General features: G+C 36.3%; 1 protein-coding gene across 1 annotated transcript; it reads left to right on the forward strand.

Annotated features, from left to right (window-relative positions):
* The first annotated feature begins 2,898 nt into the window (after positions 1-2,898).
* On the forward strand, positions 2,899-22,837 carry LOC139690756 (uncharacterized). Its single transcript, XM_071588293.1, has 7 exons — positions 2,899-3,812; positions 4,405-4,617; positions 10,715-10,940; positions 14,241-14,392; positions 16,346-16,478; positions 17,362-17,648; positions 21,433-22,837. Exons 1-7 carry the CDS (start codon positions 3,069-3,071, stop codon positions 21,589-21,591), a joined length of 1,914 nt encoding a protein of 637 aa, XP_071444394.1. The 5' UTR covers positions 2,899-3,068; the 3' UTR covers positions 21,592-22,837.
* Positions 22,838-24,375: the final 1,538 nt, after the last annotated feature.

Below are 24,375 nucleotides of genomic sequence, written 5' to 3' on the forward strand. Positions count from 1 at the left end.
CACCGCATTTCCAATGCCTTCATTCTTCTTTGCTGCCCATATTGTCAATGTCTCAAATCAATTGAAAAGTAGAATCCATGTATAAGTTTGAATGAATCACCTTTCTGTCCATCCTAATAACATTTGCTGCAAGATATTGTTTCTTCTGATAGAAACCCAATCTCACAATTTTTCACCAACCCTATTCCGGTTACTATCTCTCTCTTGCTTCTCCCATCACTATAGTAATATTGCTGCCTCAATAGCAAAACTCCTACACTTGTTCCAGTGAGTCATTCCACAGCCTCAACTGGAGATTATCCTCCCTGCATTGACCACCGACCATCGCACCTTAGTTTTATAATCATTTATCTTGAGGATGTACTTTTTTTATCCCCTACTCCTATTCTCCTTGTCAGGTTGTCTCTGGGAGTAAAAAAGTTTATAGTAAGATTCTGATTCCTATTTATTGTTTCCTCACCAAGTTAATTCAAGGTTAAGCAAAAATAATTGCTACTAATTGAATGTTACTCAAGTGTTAATGAGTTTCTAGCTGATGAATTTAATTAGTCTGATGATGTGTTATCATGATCTTTTTTGGGTTTGCATATTATTATGTATTACGAAATCATTCATGTTAACATCTACTAGAGCCTCCTTTCCTGATGAAACACACGAATGTATACATCCCAATTGTGCTAACAAATTATTATTGTTATACTGTGAAAGCGAATATAGACTATTGTTATCAAAATATTCATCCAGCTTTTCTTTGATTAGTTATAAATATCTTTGAGAGAAGGGATAATACAAGGGATACTAGCCATAGTTGACTATTATCCACCTGTTTATAGAAGGATATTACATGCTGCACTTTAAAATGGCTGGGGAGGCTCTGTCAGGGATTAATTGTGATTGACATCAAAGGTTACGAAATAATTATAATTCTATCAACTCTGACCCTAAGCTGAATAATGAAAAAACGAGAAAAGCCTCTCAACCCTTCATTAATGCTTGGATGGGTGATTTCAAATGCCCACGAGTAAAATTTTCGCATTCTGTTTGTTGTTCAAGTCCTGTAAACAATACCATTGACCCGTTTCAAACTTCAGAGCACATGGAAAAATTTCTTTAAAAGAGAAATTATACAATTTCAATTTACAAATATTACATCTTTGGAAATGTTGTCTTTACATTATGTACTATAGTCTAAGCTCTTGACGTATTACGCAAAACATTGTAGCATTATATTTAGACTCGCCGTGCGTGACGCGTCAGTGGAATAGCAATTTATGTGGAATTGCCATTCCTGAAGCTTTCGTTTGATCGAAATATGAAATTAAACCCAACCAGGAAGACGTAATCAATATCGTAGAGAATTTCCTTTAGTCTCTCATCTGCAATCTTGACTCAATTTCATATCCAAATCATGGTCTATTTTGTGAGTGAACTATTCACTAAATCCTAGCTTTGCATTATCTGAAAGCCCGAGGCACGCTGAAGTCTCTTTACATGATTTTGTTGCGTTTAATTCGGTATCCAGTTAGTATAAATGAAACCTGTAATGTCGTATCGGCTTTTTTCTTAACAAAATTAAATGCATGAACTGCGGTAATTGAATTACTTACAAATTTACCTTTGACTTAGCTCTTTCTTCGAAGGGGTTAATATTATTAAATGCATTTTAAACATTTTTCAATGCAGGTCATAATATCATATTCACGTTTATTTTTACTATCGATTGTCATTTCTACCCATTCTTTACATTACATTTGTCAACGTGTAACTGTTCGCGAAGTCTATGAAACCTGCATTCCCATTCCCACTTTTGCATTTCGGCAAGCCTGAATTTTCTGTCCGAAATTGCAGCGAGACACGTCGTGCCATCTTTGAAACAAACATTGAACTCCATCAATGATGTGCTCTAGTCTTCTAGCGTGCAACGTCCGTAAACTACTTTCGTAACTGCGCGTTCAACAGTACCAAATCAAGAAACGGGTTCTCTCAGTCGTTGGATTTTCGAGACTTATCCACGAACAAAGAGCTATCGAGAAATAGATTCTTGGCGTAGTGATCACAAATTCGCATATAGATCATTTTCGAATGATTGTCAGAAAATAAATAATTCGGAATGAGAATTCATCCATTGCATGTTCCGAAGTAAATTTGAACTTGTGTATTCAGGAATTCACCGAATGTTCTTTATATAGAGCAGGGAATAATGCCATCAAAGCAAATTTTAAAATATCTCAGCCCCGAATGAATCGAATGTAGCGAGTAACGGCAATTGTTGTTTATTGGTGTATTTGCAAATATATTGTGTATTAACTTACATAAAATGGTACGGAAATGTAATGCTATGGTAAATATGATCTTCCAATTAGTCCCCGCGACTTCGGCGGCCAGAATCGACAGCTGCGCATGTATTGAACCGCACGCAGCCAAGTAACCGGTGACAAAATTATATTTTTTCTTCCACGCACAATCAGTTAACTTTCAGGATACCAATTGAACAAAATTAAACTTCAGATAATGGGGTATCAGGTCACAGTTGCGATTCTCGATCAGTAATCGATGTCGTGGAAAAACTAAAGCAAGAAATAACCTACAAAATTTCATCTTAGCACAAATTTCCATTATAATTGAAAAAGATGTAATGCGCCTTTTTAAATGCAAGCGAAAATTTTGGCGGAGCACAGCTGAGAAAGAAAATAACAATGAAACTGTGACATGGAAACATGATTATTTCTTTTTAGCACCCCGTCGTATTATTTAGTAGTTTATGATTAAGCTTCTACCAAGTTTTTGCCTATAAGGCAGACTACTTCGCGGCGTGACGACGCCCTCTCCCAGAATTCCTTACAGTTCCACTTCCGCCATTACGCAGGCGTCGTGAGTTGCTGCTATCTCCATCGCACGCAGGGGCTCGCTGGGATTAGTTCGGTCGTCGTCGCACGCGGGCTGTTGGTGAGACTATCCTTGGGAGCGAGTGGAAAAGTTTTTATTTTGATGTGCTGTGAAGTAGTGGAGCTCCGAAATCTGTGCCAAGTTGAAACTCTGAACAATAGAAATTGTTTTCATCGTTGAGAATGGATGAAATGTGCGAGATAAAAAATGAAAAGAGAATATTGGATGCCATTGACCAGCTGCGGCGGAGAAAAGCGCGGCCAGACGTGGACAGGATATGCAATTATATGATGCGAAAATTTCTCATTGATCCAGGTGAGACTGTGGCTGATTTGGAACGACTAGTTGAAGCTGACGTCGTGATAAAAGTGGAGTACAAAGGTAATATAAGTTACAGAAATGCGGCTAAATGGTCTCGGTACGCGCTTTATAAAAACAGGCCGGAGGCATCTACCATACTAACACTAAACTCTGAGCGGATGAGCGCTCTCGTTGCAGCCGCACTAACGGAGTTATCTACTAGGGATACTTCTCCGACTACCGGTGTTTCGTACAGTGAAATTGAAACTTACCTTCAGCGGAAAGATGCGAATTTTTCAAAGAAGTTTCTGGATTCGATGATTCTTCGTGAATTGAAAGCTGGGAACATAGTGCGTCTGGGGAATGGAAACTTTGTGCTAACTGCGGCCGGTAAGGATCGATCAACGAGTGCGGATGACATTAAGACTGAAGAGGATATAGTGAAAGAAGATGAAATCGAAAAGGAAGAAAAACCACTTGTAGAAGAGGGAGATGTTATTAACGACTCTAGCAAGACTGCAACAAAATCTAATGTTAATGGAAAAAGTGAAGAGAGCCAAAATACTAGTGTAAGTGAATCAGGAGCTGTCACAGTCAGCGGGTTCCGGATCGGTGTTCGTCGGAAGGTAATTAGTTACCCAAGTGTATTGACTAAATTCGTCCCGACCTTTGAAAGGTATCGAAATGATGATTTGTTTTTAATTTTTATAGTGTTGTACTATTACTTTTTCATGATGCGAAAATTTCGTAACAGGTGTGATGTGAGTACAGCAGAAGGTCACTCTTTCTGTTTGCAATTATATTGTGTGACGCCGTCAAGAGGGTTTAGTAATGTAAACTAATTTTGTAATTCTACCGGTATTTGTCTAAGTAATGCGTTGGGGGCAACCAGCTTTTAAGACAATGAATGATTCACAACGACACTCCCTTTCCTCGAACGACCTCTATCCGCTATGTCGTACATTATCTTGCGCGTGCAAGCATGTAAATTTATATTTGTTTGCGAAATTATATTATTTGATGATTATTATATAGGATCACAATTGCGAAGGCAGTTGTTTAGTCGTATTATAATTACATTATCCAGGCGTAACTTTGACGGCATGTTTTAGTTTTGTGGCATTGTACTCTTTGTAATATTTACTATAAACTGCTTACTTTACATGTTCTAAACATCCGTTATGCATCGAGTTACATTCAGCAAACGTTTTATTTCAGCGTGCCAAGATTGTTTTTGACCCTTCTGATCATCGAGCTCCTGCCCCAAGAAAACGTGGGCGACCTGCAGGGAGCAGTAATAAAAACAACCATCATCAACATCATAACAGTGTTCATATTCATCACGGCAATAACTCCAGCAATAATCATTCACACCTCAGCAGCAGCAGTAATAGCAGCAACAGCAGCACGAATGGCAATCATGGACACGGGGTAAGTCAATCAGAACCCCACTTATAATTTTGAAACTTGCAAATTCATTGTGCCATGTACAATGATAACGGTTTTTGGTGTTTCTCAGCATGCAATGCTAGGTTTGTTTTGCATTCCCATAACACTATTGGGTATGTCTGACGTTATTTAAGTGAACAAAATATCCTTATGTTGTCGCTACTAAGATTTTTAGACATCTGTTTGTCAACGAATATGCCCACTATTAAATGTATAAGCCCATTGATATATGTGCTCAGACCTAAAAAATAGTTTCGCTGTCGTTAATTGACTAAATGGCATTAGGATGAATTTGTGCCTAAATGTTTTTATTTTAAGATTTTTGGTACTCGATTTCGTACAATTACTAGCAAGAAACCTAAGGCATGAGGTAGCAATAAGGATACGTCACCAGTAAAAAAAATACATCCATGCAGATGCATTTGTGAGGCTATTCATTCTTTTACGAATTTAAAGGGTTGGAGACCGCTTTTGTGTTTGGAAACAGTGAATGTTTGGATTTCATATTGCTGCAGTAGTGTTTAGTATCCTTCTAATTCCGTTTTCTAATTCGCAATGAGACCGCCTTGTGAGAGTTTTTATTTGTTATAATATTGCGCTCATTTTTTAAAATTTCTGCTTTGTAAATACCGAAATTCGAAGTATAAATCGTCATAGGTACCTTTCTGTTCATGTTATGAGCAGGATGCTCACATCGCAGTTGCATGAAAACGCCTGCTACCCCTTTCATCTAACAATCGACAAATATCACTTTTGTGTATTTGTGTTATGTGGTTAAAACGGTAGGTATGGGACAACTTTTAACCATTTATGAACCGGGGGTATTAACCCTCCGATTTCAGGTATTGAAAGAGGGTGTAATTGTTGACTAGTATAAAAATGTCTATAAAATGAGCAGTGAGATTCCCTAATTCTCAAATAATATAATGGTAGCAATGATAATCAATGGATCAATGACCTATCAATTGAGCGTGTGACAGAATGCAAATTTCTAGGTATTTCTCTATGTGCAAATATTTCTTGGGGTACTCATGTAAAAGCCCTTCAACACAAGCTCAGTTCAACTTGCTACTTATTAAGACACCTGTATGAAACTACAAGTAAAACTGTACTACTGAATTTGTACTATGGGGAAATTTATTCAAATATAACCTACAGTATAATATTATGGGGATCAGCTGCTATTTCTCAAACCATCTTTAAAATGCAAAAGAAAGCTATTAGAATCATCACCAGGAAACCTCACAATGCTCCATCAAGGCCTATTTTCCGTGAATTAAATTAAATTTGCTACCACTCCCATGCATCTACATTATGTTTTTAATTCTATATATAAAAAATAACATCGGCAACTATTCTCTTAACTCTGCCTATCATCATCATTACACCAGAGGCAGGAATGACTTCCATTATGGGAATATAAGAACTAAAGCATTGAAATTAGGACCCAACGAATTGGGCATCAGATTATATAATAAACTACCCAAAAGTATCAAGGATACACAGGGAACTGCTGCATTCAGGCATAAATTAAAAAGATATCTACAGCACAATATGTTTTACTCGGTTGATGAATATCTCAACAATATTCCCAATTAGTAAGTTCATACTTTTAGTTTCTAGCAATGGTCATGGTCTGATTCATGTTTGTGATCAATGATTTTTCTGAATTTGATATTGTATGTGCATGTTACATCCGATGTTCATGGGTTTGTACCAAACACTTATGTAACTATGAGTATCTATTCTTTTATGTATCTTAACTGAGCCTGTGTCTTTGCTCCTCATTTGATGTGCCTTATATCATGTACATACTCCACCCACCTGGTATTTTTGTATTGTGATCTCTGGGCAAATAAAAAGTAATAATAATAATGATATTAATGTAAAATATACCAAGTATGTGTTGCCTATAGGCTCTCAAATCAACAATGATATCCAATAAGCATTGAGAAGTGTTCTGCAATATTATCCAATTAAAAAGAATACTCGGTTCTTTTAAGATAGCCTACTTATAGCTAACTTGTACTATGACTTTGTTCAATGATCATGTTGTCGTGATATTTTTCTCAGTACACACCCAGGTTATTTTTTTGGCATGGTTTTTTTTCATGGCTCATTCAGGGAATGCACCATGTTTATTGCAATAATGCAATACAATTGTAAGCATATTGAGGGTTCCTGCATATGCTTATTCCTCTTATGTCTATGGACTCATATACTATACAATTTTATCATTGTTGCTGTAAGAAGTCATGTTCAGTGGGCTTACAAGTTAAATTTATGCTTCATGCATTATTGAGTTTATTTAGGATCGTAAATACCCCAGGGCAACGAGGCAGATCTGGCCCATGAAAAAATCACAAAGCTTGGGCAAAGCTGAGGGTGCTCAGAGTTGTCTCTCTTAATTGAACCCAGGGAGCCCATAACTTGACCCAGTGGACTACAACACCCTTTTTGTCATATAAGGTGCTGGAGAAAGTAAATCCACTTTGACTAATCAAGTTTCAAAAGTACCTGCATGCCCTCAGTGTGTAAGCTGTGAAGTACCTGGGTTCACTATCCACCAGGAGCTGAGCCAGGTTTTGCCATTCCCTCTATCCACTTCCCTAACCGTTCTCATCAACCTCAGAAATTTCCATTTTCATCAGTCCAGTCATTATTGTTTCTTTCCAAGCTCTTTATCTTGAGAATCCTGTGGTGTCCCAGAATGTGGTTGAGCAGTCCATTCTTTCCTTTTGTCATCATACTCTTTCTTACACTGTTCCATGTAGATCCCCATCCCTAAAGAAGATATTTGGAGAAGCGTATGATCAGAATATATTTCTTTAGATGGTTTAATCTTATACTTGGTTAATAAAAGTGGATGGAGAAATGAATTATTGAGCCATTTCTCTTCAAAATAAAATACAAGTATAGTGTTTCCCATTGCTCCTGTATGACAGTGTTTAGCCATAACGTTATAAGTTATCATAGTTCTGTTTAAATGAGTGTTGGAACTTGGGTCACCATGATGTCCACCTTTACTTAGAGGATAGCTGCTGTCATCTCCTTTGGGGATTGAGTCCTAACAGTTCTGTTAGAAGTATTGAGTCACCAAATCATGAAGGTAGAAATCTGCATCATTGAATAGATTTTAGATCATAACTAGAATAACACCATACATTTTCTTTTATTTTTCATGACTGCCTTTCAAGTACAGTTACATTCCTCTAATAATACTTTTGGTTAATCCTGCTGCGTTGAGTGGCTTTAATCCTCAACATTTCATTCTTCCGGCTGATAGCATCATCAAAAGCTGACTGAAGTTTGTTTGATTTGCACCCCTTATATGGGTCCCAGTGACCAAGCAATTGACCATTAACAATGACTGTTTTTAAGTATCAAGCCATTGTTATTTTTAAGTGAAGTTTTAAGTTGGTGGATAGCTGTCTTTTATATTCATAAATGAGGCTGTAATCATTGAACCAATATCACCCCTATTAAAGTGGATGTTGATTTGCCTTTTATTTGCTTTTCAAATGTAATTTAGATAATATAGCCTTAATTTTGCCGAAACTTTATCTTCATCGAAGAGTACATGTTTTGTGACTCAGTTCTGACATGATACTGTCTGCAACTGCCGAAGAGTTCTTTGCCTCTAGCCATCTATAATGGTCCCTCAGCCTGATCTTAGTTGGCCATTTGGTTTTTCCTCTGTAGCTTGAGCCACAGGTTTATGGAATTTCACATAAACTTTTCATTAGGAGAGGTGGAATAGAGAGTTTTCCAGATGGAAGCATATCTCTAATTTTCCTTCCAAATCTGGTGTCCATATAGTTTCAATCAAAGATTACAATCACGTTTGATTATTCTGCACTAGTTGGAGATGGTATAGGATGACCTTGGCTGTGTAAAGCATAGTGCTTAATAGATGTGAGTCTACGTAACTACAATGTATTCCATCCAAACTTCTCTCTGTTCAATCCCCCTATTGCTCCCTTATTCCTAGTAAGGAGTAGGACTCCTGCAGCATGATCATGGGCATGTGCTAACACCATACTTTTCTGTGCATTCTTCAAAATCTATTTCACTTTCGTTCCATCATTTTTATTTTATCCTCTTCCATTTTATTTTTTCTCCCCTCGGCCATATCCTGGAGTGGGGAAAGGCAGCAGACTCACTGAATTGATTTTCCACCTATGGGAATCCATCTATGCAAGTATATTTGTGTCCAAAATAGAACCTTCAATGACCTAGACATATGATTGGGGGAAAACCCTGGCTGAAGCCTAAACATTATACAGATGGAAATTCAGGAGTGTGGTGACAAAGAATGCTTTGAAATATATGTGTTCACTAGTACAATAAGTTCATACTGCACTGTTTAACTATTTTAAGTAGTTCTAGTATGTTGAGTTTATTGGTTTCAAAATTAGTCCTTGGAAATCAGGAAGAAGAAAGAGATTCAGAAAAGAACAGGAAAGCACATTCAAGTGATTATGGGTTTTATGATTTTGAGGTTAATTCTCAAATAATAACTGTTGTCAATGTGATTTGGCCATATTGTTTGAAAATAATTTATTGGACTCCAGTAATTTATTTTGTTACTCTTATTACAGTAATTAATAATTATTAACATTATATAGTTAACATGTAGTGACCGACTAATCATTTGCACTGATGTCACAAACACAAGCACAATTCAAGATGTCATTTGGTATATACAATGGTTATTTAATGAAGAGTGACTGTACAGTTTTTATTGTGCAAAAATAGAATTTTAGAAATATATTCATAGGCATGTTTTTATGAAAGTTTCTGTATAATGTACATGCGGTACAAGTTTCACTGATTTCCCTCCAGTACTGCATCAGTGCCAGTGTTGAAATGATATGCCCAAAACCTTCCCAGCAGTAGCCACCCATTTGGCATTTTTTGTTGCTGGTTATGATTGAGATTTCCGTGCAGAGCTTTGCTCTCAGGATCTAAATGATATACCTAAGGTTCATCTGCAGTGACAACCTTGAAAAGAAATTCCCCATATTCCCATAACATCAACTTAAACTGCGAATGAAATTGCATGTACAAATCCTGTTGTTTCAGTACAACTTTGAAGTCTTGGACCCACCATACTTAAGTGCATCTCGCGGGCAATTTTTCTGTTACCATTATCTGGGTGACACCCAATGAAATTTTTAATATTTCTGATGGCACTTCAAACTTTGCAAGCACTTTTGATGATCATTCATAAGTTCATGCAAAATTTAGAAAAAGTTTTTAACATAAAATAATTTGCAATATATTTTCAGTGTCCTTTGACTGTGGTTGTCAACTTGTCTTCATTATAAGTTTTTACTGTTATGAGTAACTAAATGGTTCTTTGAATGCATTGCTTCTGTATTATTTCCTAACTTTTTGGAAATTCTAATATTTCCATTCATTTTGCCTAAAATATTGGAAGTGCCATGAGGATGCCATGAAGCATTGCCAGTGATTTCATATGCATGTTAATGTAAAACGATAAACACAGTAATCAACTTAAAGATTGGTTTGGTAGGTAATTGTAGAGTTCACCCAATACTAAGCCCGATGGCATGTGAAATTCACACATCAGGGTAGGGGGGCCAGATCCTTTCTCTGTGGTTTTCCTGGAAGATGTGCTACTGGAAAAATCATGCAGCTTAGGTGGACCTGAGGATGCCCAGAGGCATGGGCAGCCTGGGAATCAAGTCCTCTGGTCAGTAGTCCAACTCTCTACCCCTGGACTGCTTAATCTCCATATGTTGCTATATATATATATATATATATATATATATATATATATATATATATATATATATATATATCATAAATTATTTCAATTGACAAATTTTTCTATTTCATTATTGTACTGTTGTTCAAGTTACTATCATCTTTATAAAACGCCTAATCCAAAGAAATAGGTTCTTCTTGACTTTTGTGTGTACCCTTCATTTTTTAATTGCGGAACTTGAAGAGAAGTGAAGCCTGAATTATGAAAACTGTGGGAAGTGACTGGGGTAAAAATGAGGCTGGACATTCATAATTTAAATTTCATTCTTTTCCCTTAACAAAACAGGGATTACATGTAGGTGGGAATGGACGAAATCAGTTGGATCTGAAGGATCAGATATTCAAATCTCACAGAGTCCCAAGCCTTGTGCCATCACAGACCAACAGTGATGCTAAAAGGACACCAAATGCTTGCAGTGGAGAGGGGCATTGTTTTGTGTGTGGCCAGGGCCCAAACTGTCGTGGAAATTCTGAAAGACTCCTGGATTGTAGAGATTGCATCACCAATAAAGGTAAGTTTTATCAGCATATAGACTATTTATGATAAGTCTTTGCATAGGCCTTAAATTTTTATTTTTATTTAATTCACAATGCTGCTTAGCATCGAATATGCAGTATGGTTTACCAATTAATTGTTGAATTGATTGCTGAGAGCATCTGGTATTCCTATTATTTTCTTTACATCAAATCTGCCATTCATTCTGGAGTTTTCCTTTGGGCAACACTTTGTGTACATCTGTTAAATTGAAGATAAAAATATTGACTTATGTCTTGAAATTAATATTTCAAGTGCAAAAAAATCATGTCTCAGGTATTGTACCGCGGAGAAATTCTGTAAAAAGATTATTTGATATAAATGTTGCTTGATTCCAATGATTTAAATCTATAAATAGCAGCATTATGCAAAAATGGTGTGAAACAAGTTCACCCATGTTTTTATTTGAGGTAAACTGTGGCTGGACCAAATGTCTTCCTTCGTTCCTGGGGCAGGTAATTCATGCTTCAGTCAAACCCCATTTTAAAAGTCATTCAAAGCCAGTTATGCCATGTGTACTAATATTGTCAAGTTTTTTCAGTAACATTGATGTGGAATACCTGCTTATTCTTTTTGAGTGGCACACTTCAGCATGTTATTCATATGGGGTTAAGAGGACAGTCTATGAGGGACTTTAATGTTTTAACAACTGTGACAACCATGAAATATGCACTGAAAACTTTTTGGCCATGCATTAAACCTAATGTATGAGCAGAATTACAATAGTCAGGTTTTCATATGCTAAATAAGCCATTTCACATAATTTTGCATTTACGTATTAAATTATACTATCCAATTAAAACCAGAATTGAATTTTTGGCTTTCTCATAGAACATTCTCCCTGTCTCCATGCGAACTTTTTTGTACTCACATTTGGAAATTCTTCTTTCGCTGTCAGCTGATGCTGGAAATTGTAATAACATTACCCATTGTCTAGACCAAATTATTCAATTCAATGGGTGTGGGTTGCGGAATCTAAAATGAGGAAACACATTTTCAGATGAAAAGAAGGAACTGTCCTAAAAAGAAGGTCCTCCCTTTCATTTCAATAATATAATTTCAATGGTAATGACATAAGGATTTTTAAAGTGAATTGCTTCTTCAAAGTAGGACTTCATATTTGAAATAATATGCAAAGTTAAAATAGTGAATCTCCTTTGGGCATGACAATTTTTGCAATCTATTGTAGTGTAAAAAATTCTAAAAACCAACAATGAAAACATTTCACCATTCCTTATCCCACATTTTATTTGGAATTTGAACTTGAGTTTCACTGCAAATCACCAATCGGGAACAAAATCAATATTTTACCTTATTATGTATTAATTACATGGTCTGTTAATTGAAGATCAAGAAAATGTTTTATTTGTAAGATATATTGCTCACAATTTAATGTTGTAATATTTTTTAGTTTACTGTATATTGTTGATGTGGTTCAAATTTCACTGTTTTGACGCCAATGTTGCATCAGTGGTAGCTGTAGCAAGTTGAAGCAAATTCCTTTCAGTTTTAATTTATAAAATATTTCAGCTTATAAAATTCATAATCACACTTCAATGATCAAATTTTGTATTTTTAGTAATATTTGTTGTATTTTATTTATTCACTTAGTCAGTCAGCCAAGGGGTTGCAAGAATTTCTGAGTAAATTGGAAATTCAGTGCGATAAATATGGGATGAAAATATATTAAATAAAACTAAGGTTATGCGGTATTCCAGAAAGAGAAAGGCTAAGCCAAATGTTAAAGGAGACCAAAATCAATAGCAATTGGGACAGTTTACATATTTCGGAAGTGTTTTGAATCAAAATGGTCAAAGTAGTATGGAAGTAAGGAGGGGAGTTGCACTAGGCAAAGAGGCTTTCACAAGGAGAGAATTGATGACAGGGACGTTGAGCATGGACGTTAAGAAAAGGCTTGTTAAAACTTGATTGTCCTAGAAGCTGGTTGATTGGCGTTGATTGTAGTCTTTTGAAATGTGGGTATGGAAGTGGACAGAAAGAAAAACAAATGAGGAAGTGCAAGGTATGGTGGGGAAAGAGAGGAGGATTGCTTTGAGAAATTATAAGGAGACAGGAAAAATAGATGTAGGCCATATTGATTGGCAATGGGATGTCAAAGACTGTGATAGAGGGCAACCAAGGAAGGGACAGGGATAGGATAGTGATGTTGGATGGAATGAAGAAAGGAAGTTGAATGTTCGGTTCTGTTTTTTTAGAAAAGATAAGAGAATTATTTGATTGTTTGTGTCCATCCAAAACCTACCTTAGCTGGTAGATCACCCATAATAGTTATTTTTATTTTAATGATTTAATTAACACTTAGGAATTATTTCCACTTAATTGCAAATCAGTGTATGCAAGTTGCTCAAGATTTCATGGAATCTTTACATTTTTATCCTTATTTACATTTGAAGTGAAAGTACAGATTTTGTGTTCATGAGTTCAGAAAGCATTATCCAAAAATGGGAAATTGCCTTGCTTTTTATCATAAATAAATGCATAATATTACTTTGAAATACATAAATTATATAATTCTGCAATATTTACATTCCTGAAGAGATGTTTGATGCCTGAGATGATTGCTGTGTAGAAAATTATGGTGAGGTGGAGTACGAGGCCTGTCGAAAAAGGAACCTACCTTCAATTTTCCAGCTTGCAGTAGTCCTATCAGGGTGGTGCCTCTGTGCTCAGTGTAAGGAGGCAGCTTAATGTGCATGCTTGAATTTTTTCTCCGCCTTCAAATGAGCCAGTTGCTACCTGCTGACCACCAAGTGAGGTGGCCATGCATGTTCATTGCTTTTTAATTTCTCCTCATATGACCAAACAAATCACGCAAAGGCAGAGAAAAAAAATCAGGCATGGCAATAGCGATGTCTATTTCACTGTGTATAGTGGTGCTGCCCTAGCATTAGCACTGTGCGTGGGAAAAATTCAAGGTCACTTACTTTTTCCACCGGCCTCATTATGCTGTTGTTTTCTTAGCTATTCCTGGAAAATTACACCAATTTTTTATTGTTACACTACTTACTTGCAGAGTTCTTACTCATACAAAATAAATAATTGTTATGATGTGGTTGTTTGTTGCATTTCTCCAATCATGGCTCAACGTATGAATTGCTAGTCAGTAATATGTAAGGGTGAATGCACTGGATGAGAGCTGGTGATTGGTGAAATGTGTATGAAATGTGTTGTTCAACACTTTTTGACTTTTATTTTATCAGTTATTTAAGAATAGATTATCCAGTGAGAACATTTTAACAAATGTTGGTCATTTCAGTTCATCCCAGGTGCTTGGAACAGTACAATGGTAGTGTATCTAGCAGTCCAGATGGTGATTCACCCAATAGGATCATCAGGCAGGCTAGCGGTCAGTCTTGGCAATGTGCTGATTGCAGAAGTTGCTGCATATGTGAAGGAGTCTCTGATTCGGTGAGGAGCATGGTCTTTCCTTCTTTGTATTTAATATTCTAGACATAAGTATATATGTATACGCATTGAAGTAGCACGGATGCTGTGAAAATACATTGAAAAGGAAGGTGTTTAGAAAATTGTTTTAGGCCCTGATGGGTTGTTTCTTCTATGATAACTAGATTTCATAGTTGAAGATGGTTGTGGTGTGAGCAAGGGTGCAAAGCAATTAACACCAAATTTAATGTGCATTCTTGCTTTCCAGTACTCACATAACAGCAGTTTTGGAAGTTTTACCCTCTGCTTTGAATGGCATGGGCTGAAAAGAGCCAGTAGGTGTCTCTGTTTGATCAATAATGTGGGCCCTCTACTGTTAAAAAAGTAACTTCTTGGCATTTTCCTAAAAATGGAGCAGGTTCAATCACAATCTTAATTTGTTAATTCATTGTGCCATACGAGTTTTTAAATTAAATCTACTATTCATACTAATCCCATTAATTTATCATGTCTTCACAACTATTGGATTTAATAATAATAATGTTTATCAGTTCCCAAAAGCTGCTCCTGCACTCAACTAACCCCCACTTACTCCCCCAACCTTCTTCCCCTCTTGGAGCCAGGCTATATAAGTGGAAAAATGTTTTGTGTATGTCACCTGATGATGATGCGCAGCATCGAAACCATGGTTGTGAAATATTAAATCTTTATGTGGAAGAGCAAAGTTTCTTTCTTTACCCTCATCATGAAGGAATTCCACAAAGTGAAACCTGAAACTGTTATGTTTATCCATTCTGTTTTCCTTCAATTTGTTCCTAACTAATGCAGTGTCCTGAGGTAGGCTTTCCCATTTCATCTTGTTGTTTTCTCCACATAATGTTCAATAATGTCTTTTCTTAACACTGCTTTGCTATACCCTTAATCTGTCCATTTTTTCTTTGGCGTCCACCTCCGACATATTTCAGAGGCTCTTATTCCTGTATTTGATGGTTTCTGGCTCAACTCTGTTCTTGAGCAGTGGAAAAATGCTTTGGGTTCTTCATTTCAGAATTCTCTTATTCATCTCCATTTTGCTTATCCAATAGTACATGTTATGTGCTCCATTGAATGCCCTAATGCACATGAATGTTTTAGTCCACTACATCTTTTAATATTGTATTAACCCCATATTTGTTCAGGATTTTGGTTGCCAGATATTATAATAGTAAGATGTGCATACTGTTGCTTCAGAATGTATTTTGATCAACATGGGTAGAAGATTGACTTTATTTAACTTTCCTGTACATAAGTCATAAAATACATTTTTCATGTCTAACCAACCACTACTAATTGTATGTTGAAACATAAATTTATATTATTGTAAGTATTGCTTTTCCCTTGCATGTTTAGAATATGGAACTAACCACCAGAATTTATAGTCCTATGAACAGACTACCTCTGTCATTGCAATCCTCATTTCTGCAGTCTGCATGACTGAACATGGAGTAAACCTGCTTTCAATTGAGGGCATGAAACATGGAGGTGGAAACTCATGTTTTTAAATCTCATTCAAATCTTTATGATAACCTATCAGTTGGCCTCATTTTTTTTTGCTCTCTTTCCTCTTCCCATTTTAGAAACTACTGGTAATAATGATGAATTAAAATCACTCAGTAATATCTGTCCTTCGGATAGTACAAAAACCGTGGTAGGTGAAATAAATTGAGAAGATTCTACAGCCTGGAGCCAGTTCTTGTAGCTACTATTGTTAAAACCCCTAGCTTTACACATAACGTAGGATGTTTATGATTATCAGTAGTTTTTTTTAATAATTTTTTTACACTGGAGAGCTTTTTCACCTTTTGGCATTTTACATGTTGGTGTTTCTCACTCCCTTATGAGAATAAGTATTAATTATCTCTCTTATTTGTGACTCAACAGAGCATGAAGGTTATTTGGAGGGAAGGTATGTCTTATCGGCTATTTCATCCTTTACAGAATTCCATGATATCATGTGATGGGTGTGAAGAATGGTACCACATTTATTGCCATACACCCGCCCTTAACGAGCGTCCTCGAGGTGGAAAGTGGTTTTGTCATCACTGTGTCCAGGACCGAGCATATGCCCAAAGTAAGTATTGACATTTTATCCCTGAAGTGGCATTCATTATTATCTCTCATGTTTTCATTTATATTCTCCGTAATATGCATTGCTCTCAGTTAATATTGAATGGATTAACCATTTAAGTGTATTATAAAATTCTATAAAATCTCTTGTGAACCGATACTTGTTATTGTTCTACTGCTTGATTTCTAATGCCACTTTTTAAGTTTCTTCCAATTGCATGATATACATTTGGCCTAACAGTTTGGAAGTTTTGGTTAACTTTGTAGAATGATCGGTAAAGATTCTGGGTCATGTTTAACAGATGTATTATTAGATTACAACTTAAAAAATAGTGTCAAATGTGTTTTACTGCTTGTTAGGCAAAGAGAAGAAAATTTATTAGCAGAATTAATTCATCCTTTTGGTATATTGAGTGATTACCAGGGGAAGGGAAATTAGTAATATACAAATAAGCATTATTTTAATTGAGTTTCCTCTCAAGGCCTCCCTTACAGAAAACCGATTCCTCTATGCCTCTCCTTAACAAAATTTGTAGTCTCAGGCGTAACTTTATGGAATTCGCATAACATATTGAGATGAAATGAAATAATTGACTGTAATTCCACACACTTTTGTGGAATTAAATTTGTGGAAAGGCAAAGTGTGTGGAATTACAAAGTCAATTATTTCATTTCAACACCTCTCCTTTATGTTCTATTCCCAATTGAATCATGTACAATCACTCTGGAGTGCCGTTCAAAGTCACATCAGCTGTTCCTGAAAATTCACTCTGTGTTGTGTTTTATTTTTAAATTTTCAAGCCTATATTAAAAAGGAAGATGCAAGTACCATAGCAATCTTAAAGTTTTCCATCTTTCCATGATTTAAAAAAAATGTCTTCTTACAGGTGTTAATGGTGTTGGTGGACTGCCCACACCTCGTGAGTCACCTATTCCTGAAGTAAATAGTCAGTCAGTTGTAGAAAATGGTATTTGTGAAAATGGAACCTCAGATATAGACACAGATACCAAGCCTTCTCTGTGTATAGACCATGTGGAAGCAGAAAGTAAGAATTCTGTAACAAATGGCAAACAGAAATCAGCACCAGATGCATCTAATTGGGCTCCACTTGATGTGGAATTATATTTCCGTAGTGTCGGCTTTCCTGATCAAGCACATGTTTTCACGGATCAGGTATGTTATTCTTGTTCGAAAACACATTAAATTTAAGTTTTTCGTGAGGCTTACATGTATTTTTTTTTCCACTAGCATCTATTGAGCTGTCGATAAGTTATTACTAAAATTTTTCCCTTTTTATTGCTAAAGTTTTTGATTAGGTTCTCTTAAAGCTGTTTTAGGGACTAATTATATGGCAAAAGGGTTGCTGCATTGAGCTATCAGTGTGAATGTATTGTCATAACCATCAAATGTACTCCTTAGAGTATGATTAATATAAAACTGTTGTTATTTATGTCAGTGATTAGTGCCTGTCTAATCGTCCCTGTTGAATGAAAACAATTTCTCCAACTTCTGGAATTGAATACCTTCTAAATGAAATTTAACTTATTTGTTATGCCACATTGATATTGTTTTTAAAAAATCATCTATTATCATTATAGACATCTCCTATTGAGGAGATATGTCAGTTGTAGCAGAACCCCACAATAGGGTTGTGAAGATTCTGCAATTTTTTTTTAAAGGTAATCTACCGGTTAAGGTAGGTTTTTGGATGGACACAACTACCAAACAAATATTTTATTACTCCTAACAAAACGCAGAAATCCATCATCCTACTCTATATCAGGTCCCTCTTCATCTCCGAGTACTTTCTTCCTCCCTTCATCCCGTCCAACATCCCTATCCTGTTCCTTCCCTTTCCTCTTTTGCCCAACATTCTACCCTCTATCACAGTCTTCAACATCCCACTGCCGGTCAATACCCCCTTCATCCACTTTTCCTGCCTCCCCAGGATTTCTCCCAACAAACCCCTCTCTTCGCCCACCATACCAAGTACTTCCTCATTTGTTTTCTTCTCTGTCCATTTCACCTTCTCCATTCTTCTCCACACCCACATTTCAAAAGCCTCCAATCTACGTCTATCCTCCTGCTTCAATGACCACGTTTCCGCACCGTACATAGCTACGCTCCATATCAAAGTTTTTACGAGTCTTTTCTTAACATCCTTACTCAGAGTCCCCGTCATCAACTCCCTCCTCCTTGTGAAAGCCTCTTTGCCTAGCGCAATTCTTCTCCTTACGTCCCTACTAATTTGACCGTGTTGGTCCAAAACACTACCGAGATACGTAAACTGCTCTACCTGCTCTAGTTTTTGCCCTCCTATTTTAATGTTAAGCTTGGCCTTTTTCTTTCTAGAAAATCGCATAACCTTTGTTTTCTTAATATTGATTCTCATCCCATACCTGTCGCACTGAATTTCCAATTCACTCAGCAATGCTTGCAGCCCCTTGGCTGACTGACAAACTAAAGCTTGGTCATCAGCAAACCTAACTGATTTTACGAATTCCCCGCCCACTTTCATTCCTACCTCGAGTTCTTCCCATGCCTCTTTAATCATTTCCTCTGCATACAGGTTGAACAGCAACGGTGATAATGGGCAACCCTGCCTTACACCCCTTCCTAACACTGCCCATCCTGACTCCCCGTTTCCCACCCGCACCTGAGCAGTCTGAGACATGATTCTGCAATAGTGGCACATATTTAAATATTTTATGTACAATGATATATAGTTTCAAGACATAGAATTAGCCCTCTGTATCATCAATCTATTCCTATTTTCTGCAATATATTCATTAATTTTTCCTAATACCCTCTTATTAGAACCCTTTTCAAAATCTACGAAACATGCAAATATGTCCCATTCAGTACGATTGTATTCTATATTCCTCTCGATTAGTGATCTCACTACTGCAATGGCATCTCGCATCTCTCCCCTTTCTAAACCCAAACTGATTATCCTCTAAGTAATCATTTGCCCTGCTCTCCATCCTCTTAATCATAATCCCTAAGAACCACTTAAGCTGCATACAAAATCAAACTTATTGCTTCCTCTTAATCCTCCCACCTTTTCCTAAACCTTAAAGTAAATCTGAGGGATTGTTGTCTATCCCCATTGGCTTATTTGATTTCAATTACCTTAATGTCCTTTCTATCTCAAGTCAGCCTAGATCTAAGCTAACCTCATCTATGTCATATTGTCTTTCTGTCTAATTTTGTGGTCTACTATCTTTACCATACACTTCTTCTATGTATTCCTTCCATCTCTCATGAATCCTGAACCAGGAAAGATTCAAGATAGATAGAGGTATTCATGTCCCAACCAAAGCATGTGTTCTAATTTTGACAGCACCTTCATTAAGGATCCAACCTTATATATTATTACCAACCTTATTAATAATTACTATAAGAGAAAAGTTTACTTTTACCATAGATGAACAATGTGTGTACAAAAAAAGATGAGACTGTTCTTTCTACGAGCAAACTGCTTGGCGGATCACAATCAGTGAGGTGATGCCTTATAGCAGCATTTGTAAGAAGTAAAACACCACCTTGCTCGTGACCCTATTGTAACTTGTCTCCGCACGACAGTGATTCTTGGCTGAGCTTGCACATGCTTGTTGTACAAATTTATTTGTCAGTGAGAGTGAAGGTATCAGTGAAGCAGCATGTGTGCATTGAATTTCGTTTTATCCTTGGGTAAAGTGCAACTGAAACTTATACAATGATTCAAGAGGCATTCAGCAATGAATCTGTGAGTCGGGCACAGTGTTGAGGGAAGGGAGGGGCCATCTTCCCCTCAACCAAAAAAAGCTCAGATGGCACAATTGAACATGAAAAAGATGTTGATCATTTTCTTCAATTGGAAAGGATTATTAATCATGAAGGTGTCTTCAAAGAGCAATAAGTGAATGGGCAGCACTATATAGAGGTTATGAGATGGTTAAGATGCCATGTTATGGAAGAGAACACAATTGTGGAAAAAAAGTCTTGGTGCTTTCATCACAACAACGCACCGGCGAATACATCATTGATAGTTACTGATGTTTTGGCCAAAAACAGCGCACTTGTGATCCCCCAGCCACCCTACTTTCCGGATTTTACTCCAGCAAATTTTTTCCTGTTTCCTAAGTTGTAACAAAATTGTACAGCAGACTAAAAGGCTATCCCTAAAGAAGCATTCCAGGTGGCGTTCGAAAGCAGGAAAAAATTTTGGGGGGCATTTTATTGCCAGCCAAGGGCTGTATTTTGAAGACAATACACATGATTAAAGGGTAACTAATAAAATAAAGTATTTATTTAAACAGGGTTATCTTTTTTTGAACAGACCTTGTATACTAGTATTAATTGCAGAGAATGTGCCAATTAAATGAGGTGAAAGAATATCATTGAGCTGTTTTTTCTTGTTAAATTACACGTTCTTAATTAAAGCGTTCATTCAATTCATTATTTTGTAGTTATTACTATGGATTTTTTTTTTGTATTTAATGTTAATTGTAAGGTTATTGCACTATTTTGTCAATAAACTTGTTTAACTTATATTGACTTCAAAAGTAGATAGATAGATAGAGGTCTTTATTTGGGCGAAATTGAGACCAAATGGTACCTTCTTCCAAAAGTAGAGAGGCTTGCAGCAAGAGCGGCTTCTATGGCTATATTCAGCATCAAATTTTTGTTCATTATTAACCTAGGCTACTCTTCATTATAATAGCTACCTTTGACTATCCAAGATAGGTAGGGTAGATTGATGTGAAGATAGTTTATTTGCTATAAATTCAAACAATTCGGTAAAATAAAATCAATATTAGCCAACCCTGGCAAAAATATAGTTTCATTTTGTTCGTAGTCAATGCTATACTGGATTCCACCTGTGTGCCCTGCCGAGTTTGTTACGTTTTTTAGTCAGTATTCTAAAATCACTACTTTAAAAGATTTAATGTATTTTATTTGTGTCTTTTTTCAGGAAGTAGATGGCAAGTCACTGCTACTCATGAAACGCAGTGATGTATTGACTGGTCTGGGACTAAAACTTGGTCCTGCACTAAAAATGTATACGCATGTGCGTCGGCTTCAGTTACGTCAGCATGATGACATGGCAACTTCTGACTTTGTGTGCACCTGAAATTGAAGCTCTACATTTCTGTGTCATTCAACCAAATGTAATACCAATCAGGATCAACCATTTGATAGTTGGCTTGTACTTCACAGCGGTGATACACTTTAACACTTCTCTGTCTGCTTTGAAGCAAGTCATGCTGCATTTATGCCCAAAGTAATCCCATGATGTGGGCTTACTGCTGTGAAATGTTTTTTATTGTTTTTGTTGTTGAACCATTGTTTTCTATGTTCTGTAATTATTCTCTTCATGATTTTACAAACTTTGATTGCTGGCTCAATTAATTCAGAAGGTAACCTTCTGCAGACAGCAATTGACTATTACCACCCATGTTGATAGCTTTAAGCTATGTTAGCTCTATTGTAGCTCTAAAATATATAACAATCGAGCTGACCAATGGTCCTTAAAACTGCTCAAAATTCCACACTTTTCACCTGAATAATGAATACACGGCAGACTATAAATACATGCAAGTGTATATATATGTATATACATATATGTATATATATTTATTTTGATTTTACGGATGCAAAATTGTGGACTCACGAATGACATTAGATGTTCTTTTACCTAGCAGACAAAAGCAAGAGTGTTAATTTCACATCATTTTTATGTAATAATAATTACACTACGTTCATTTGAAGGTGAGAGCAATGATCAATTAAATGTACATTATCATTAATGGTGCATTTATATCCAGTATTGTTGTTCGTGGCAGCTTTCTCCGGGCAGGAGGATAGTCAGTGATACCAAACTTACTCTGTGTGGCATCTGTTTTATTTGTGTATATTGTTACCTATGTGGTTGTCATCCATTATGAGTCAGGAAAGAGTGTATGTATCGTTCATTTGAATGAAGTATTTGATTCCATTAGAACAACTGGAACTATTGTTTCATGATTCCAGTTTGTTCATTTTATTGTTATCAGTGATACTTTTTTGGCAGTTGCCAGAAGCTTCTTATTACTGGTCCATCTTTTTTTCATTTGAAAATCAGGAATTTTCAGTTTACATTGTGACAGTGCTCTTTTAAAATCAATGATAAAGACTGTAAACCTATCTTGTAAGATCCTGTTTATTTAATCATTATTATTGTATGCGTTATTTGGCATTAACCAGAAGCCTTTTACTTTACTGGTCCATTTTTTTCATTTGAAAATTAAGAATTTTCAGTTTGTATTGTGGCATTGTTCTTTTTAAAACCAATGATAAAGACTGTAAACCAATCTTGTGAAATTCTTTCTTATGGTTATGTGAAATAAAAATGAAAATTTGACATTTTTGTTTTTAATTATGTCATATTTGGGTTGTAATAATAATGCTTGGTAAGTGGGGTATTGCTAATAGCCTTGGCTACAAGTTAAGGAGAAAATTTCAGGAAAGAATTTTTGTGGCATGAATACAAATTGATTTCTTAATAGCTGCATAATCTGCCCACACCTATATTATCAGTAATTCATGGATAATGTATAGGTAATGCAAGATAGCTTTTAGTTGGTAGCCAAAACTCACATTGAATGCACTTTTGAGGACATTTGCCAATATTCATGTGCTTGCTATTAGAAGAAGAGAACTTAAGTGAGGATACAAATTCTTGAATACCGTGAAATGCATATTACCCCCTAAATGTGTGCACCTGGTGTGGTATAATACCAATAAAATTCTATGATCTACCTGCTCAATATTAGATTATCCAGCATACTGGGAAACTCAATGAATTAGAACATTTTTGGGCAAAAGCTCTTCAGAATTGCAGGCGTGTGTAATGTTTGGGCTAGTTGCTTTTCCCTCGTGTTTTGTGTCAGGGTGAATCCTTCACCAGGTTCACCTATGTCACGGCTGATTAGACATTGCTCTCTTCAGTGTAAGTGTGATGCACATTGCAGACTACCTACAGCAGCCGATACTTAGTGTATTCTTGCATAGCAAGCCAGGGTGTGAAGGTGACTTTCAGTGCACTTCACTCGATTTTTAAGGCATGGGTCAATCACCTACGATTCGACAGAAAAAACACTCCTGGTCTTCATCAGTTCATTTCTAATCAGTATGTCACGACCAGCAGATTATAGTCAACGAGTATCGGCTTAAGCAGGATGGCCCTGTTGCCATCACCTCACCGAGGAACAAATACTGGAAAGAATCATTCATGTGTAGTTACGATTTACCTGGCATTAGCGCAGTTTATATCATTTTCCATGTAATGGTAGTAATTCCTAATATATCTCATATTCTGTACACTATAGAATCTCATCATACGAGCATGATACGTTTCGCGATCTTTCTCGTAAAGCGAAACGCTCGCTTAGTGATACAACTTTTTGCAGGTAAATAAATGTAAAATACGATAATGCGTTCCATGCGGAAAAAAATAAATCATGTACAAGGTTTATTCAAAGAAAATTGTGTATACAATGTTTAAGATCGTGGATCAAGTTCACCCTTTCTTCCATCGCGAAATGAATCAACCGGGAATACGAACTCGATTTGTAAAAGCAAAAAATAATTTAAATAAATTGTTAATTATTTATGATACGCACTTAATTCCTTTTCACTGGAATCCTGTTTAGAGGTATTTGTTTTCACCGAGGCTTCAAAATTTAGTAAAATTGCGACTCAGAATGATCGTTATATTAATTCATGGCTCGCATCGTCACAGCTTTATTAGGGCGATGCGTCTTACGCATGGCACGATACTTAAGTTTCCCGTCACCTCCACATCTCATGGTCCGCGGAGTTTGTGAATGGTAAACAAACAAGGGTTTGATTTTCAAATCGCCGCTCGCATTTGTGC

This window comes from Hetaerina americana, unplaced genomic scaffold (genome assembly GCF_022747635.1).
Source record: "Hetaerina americana unplaced genomic scaffold, ioHetAmer1.1.p SCAF_3, whole genome shotgun sequence".
In the NCBI taxonomy this organism is placed as follows: Eukaryota; Metazoa; Arthropoda; class Insecta; order Odonata; family Calopterygidae; genus Hetaerina; species Hetaerina americana.

What these genes read in the sequence shown, in the direction of transcription:
- LOC139690756 (XM_071588293.1), top strand. Translation starts at nt 3,069, where the DNA reads ATGGATGAAATGTGCGAGATAAAAAATGAAAAGAGAATATTGGATGCC. An exon ending in GGACCGAGCATATGCCCAAA is followed by an intron (nt 16,479 to 17,361) that starts GTAAGTATTGAC and finishes GTCTTCTTACAG; the next exon opens with GTGTTAATGGTGTTGGTGGA. An exon ending in CACATGTTTTCACGGATCAG is followed by an intron (nt 17,649 to 21,432) that starts GTATGTTATTCT and finishes GTCTTTTTTCAG; the next exon opens with GAAGTAGATGGCAAGTCACT.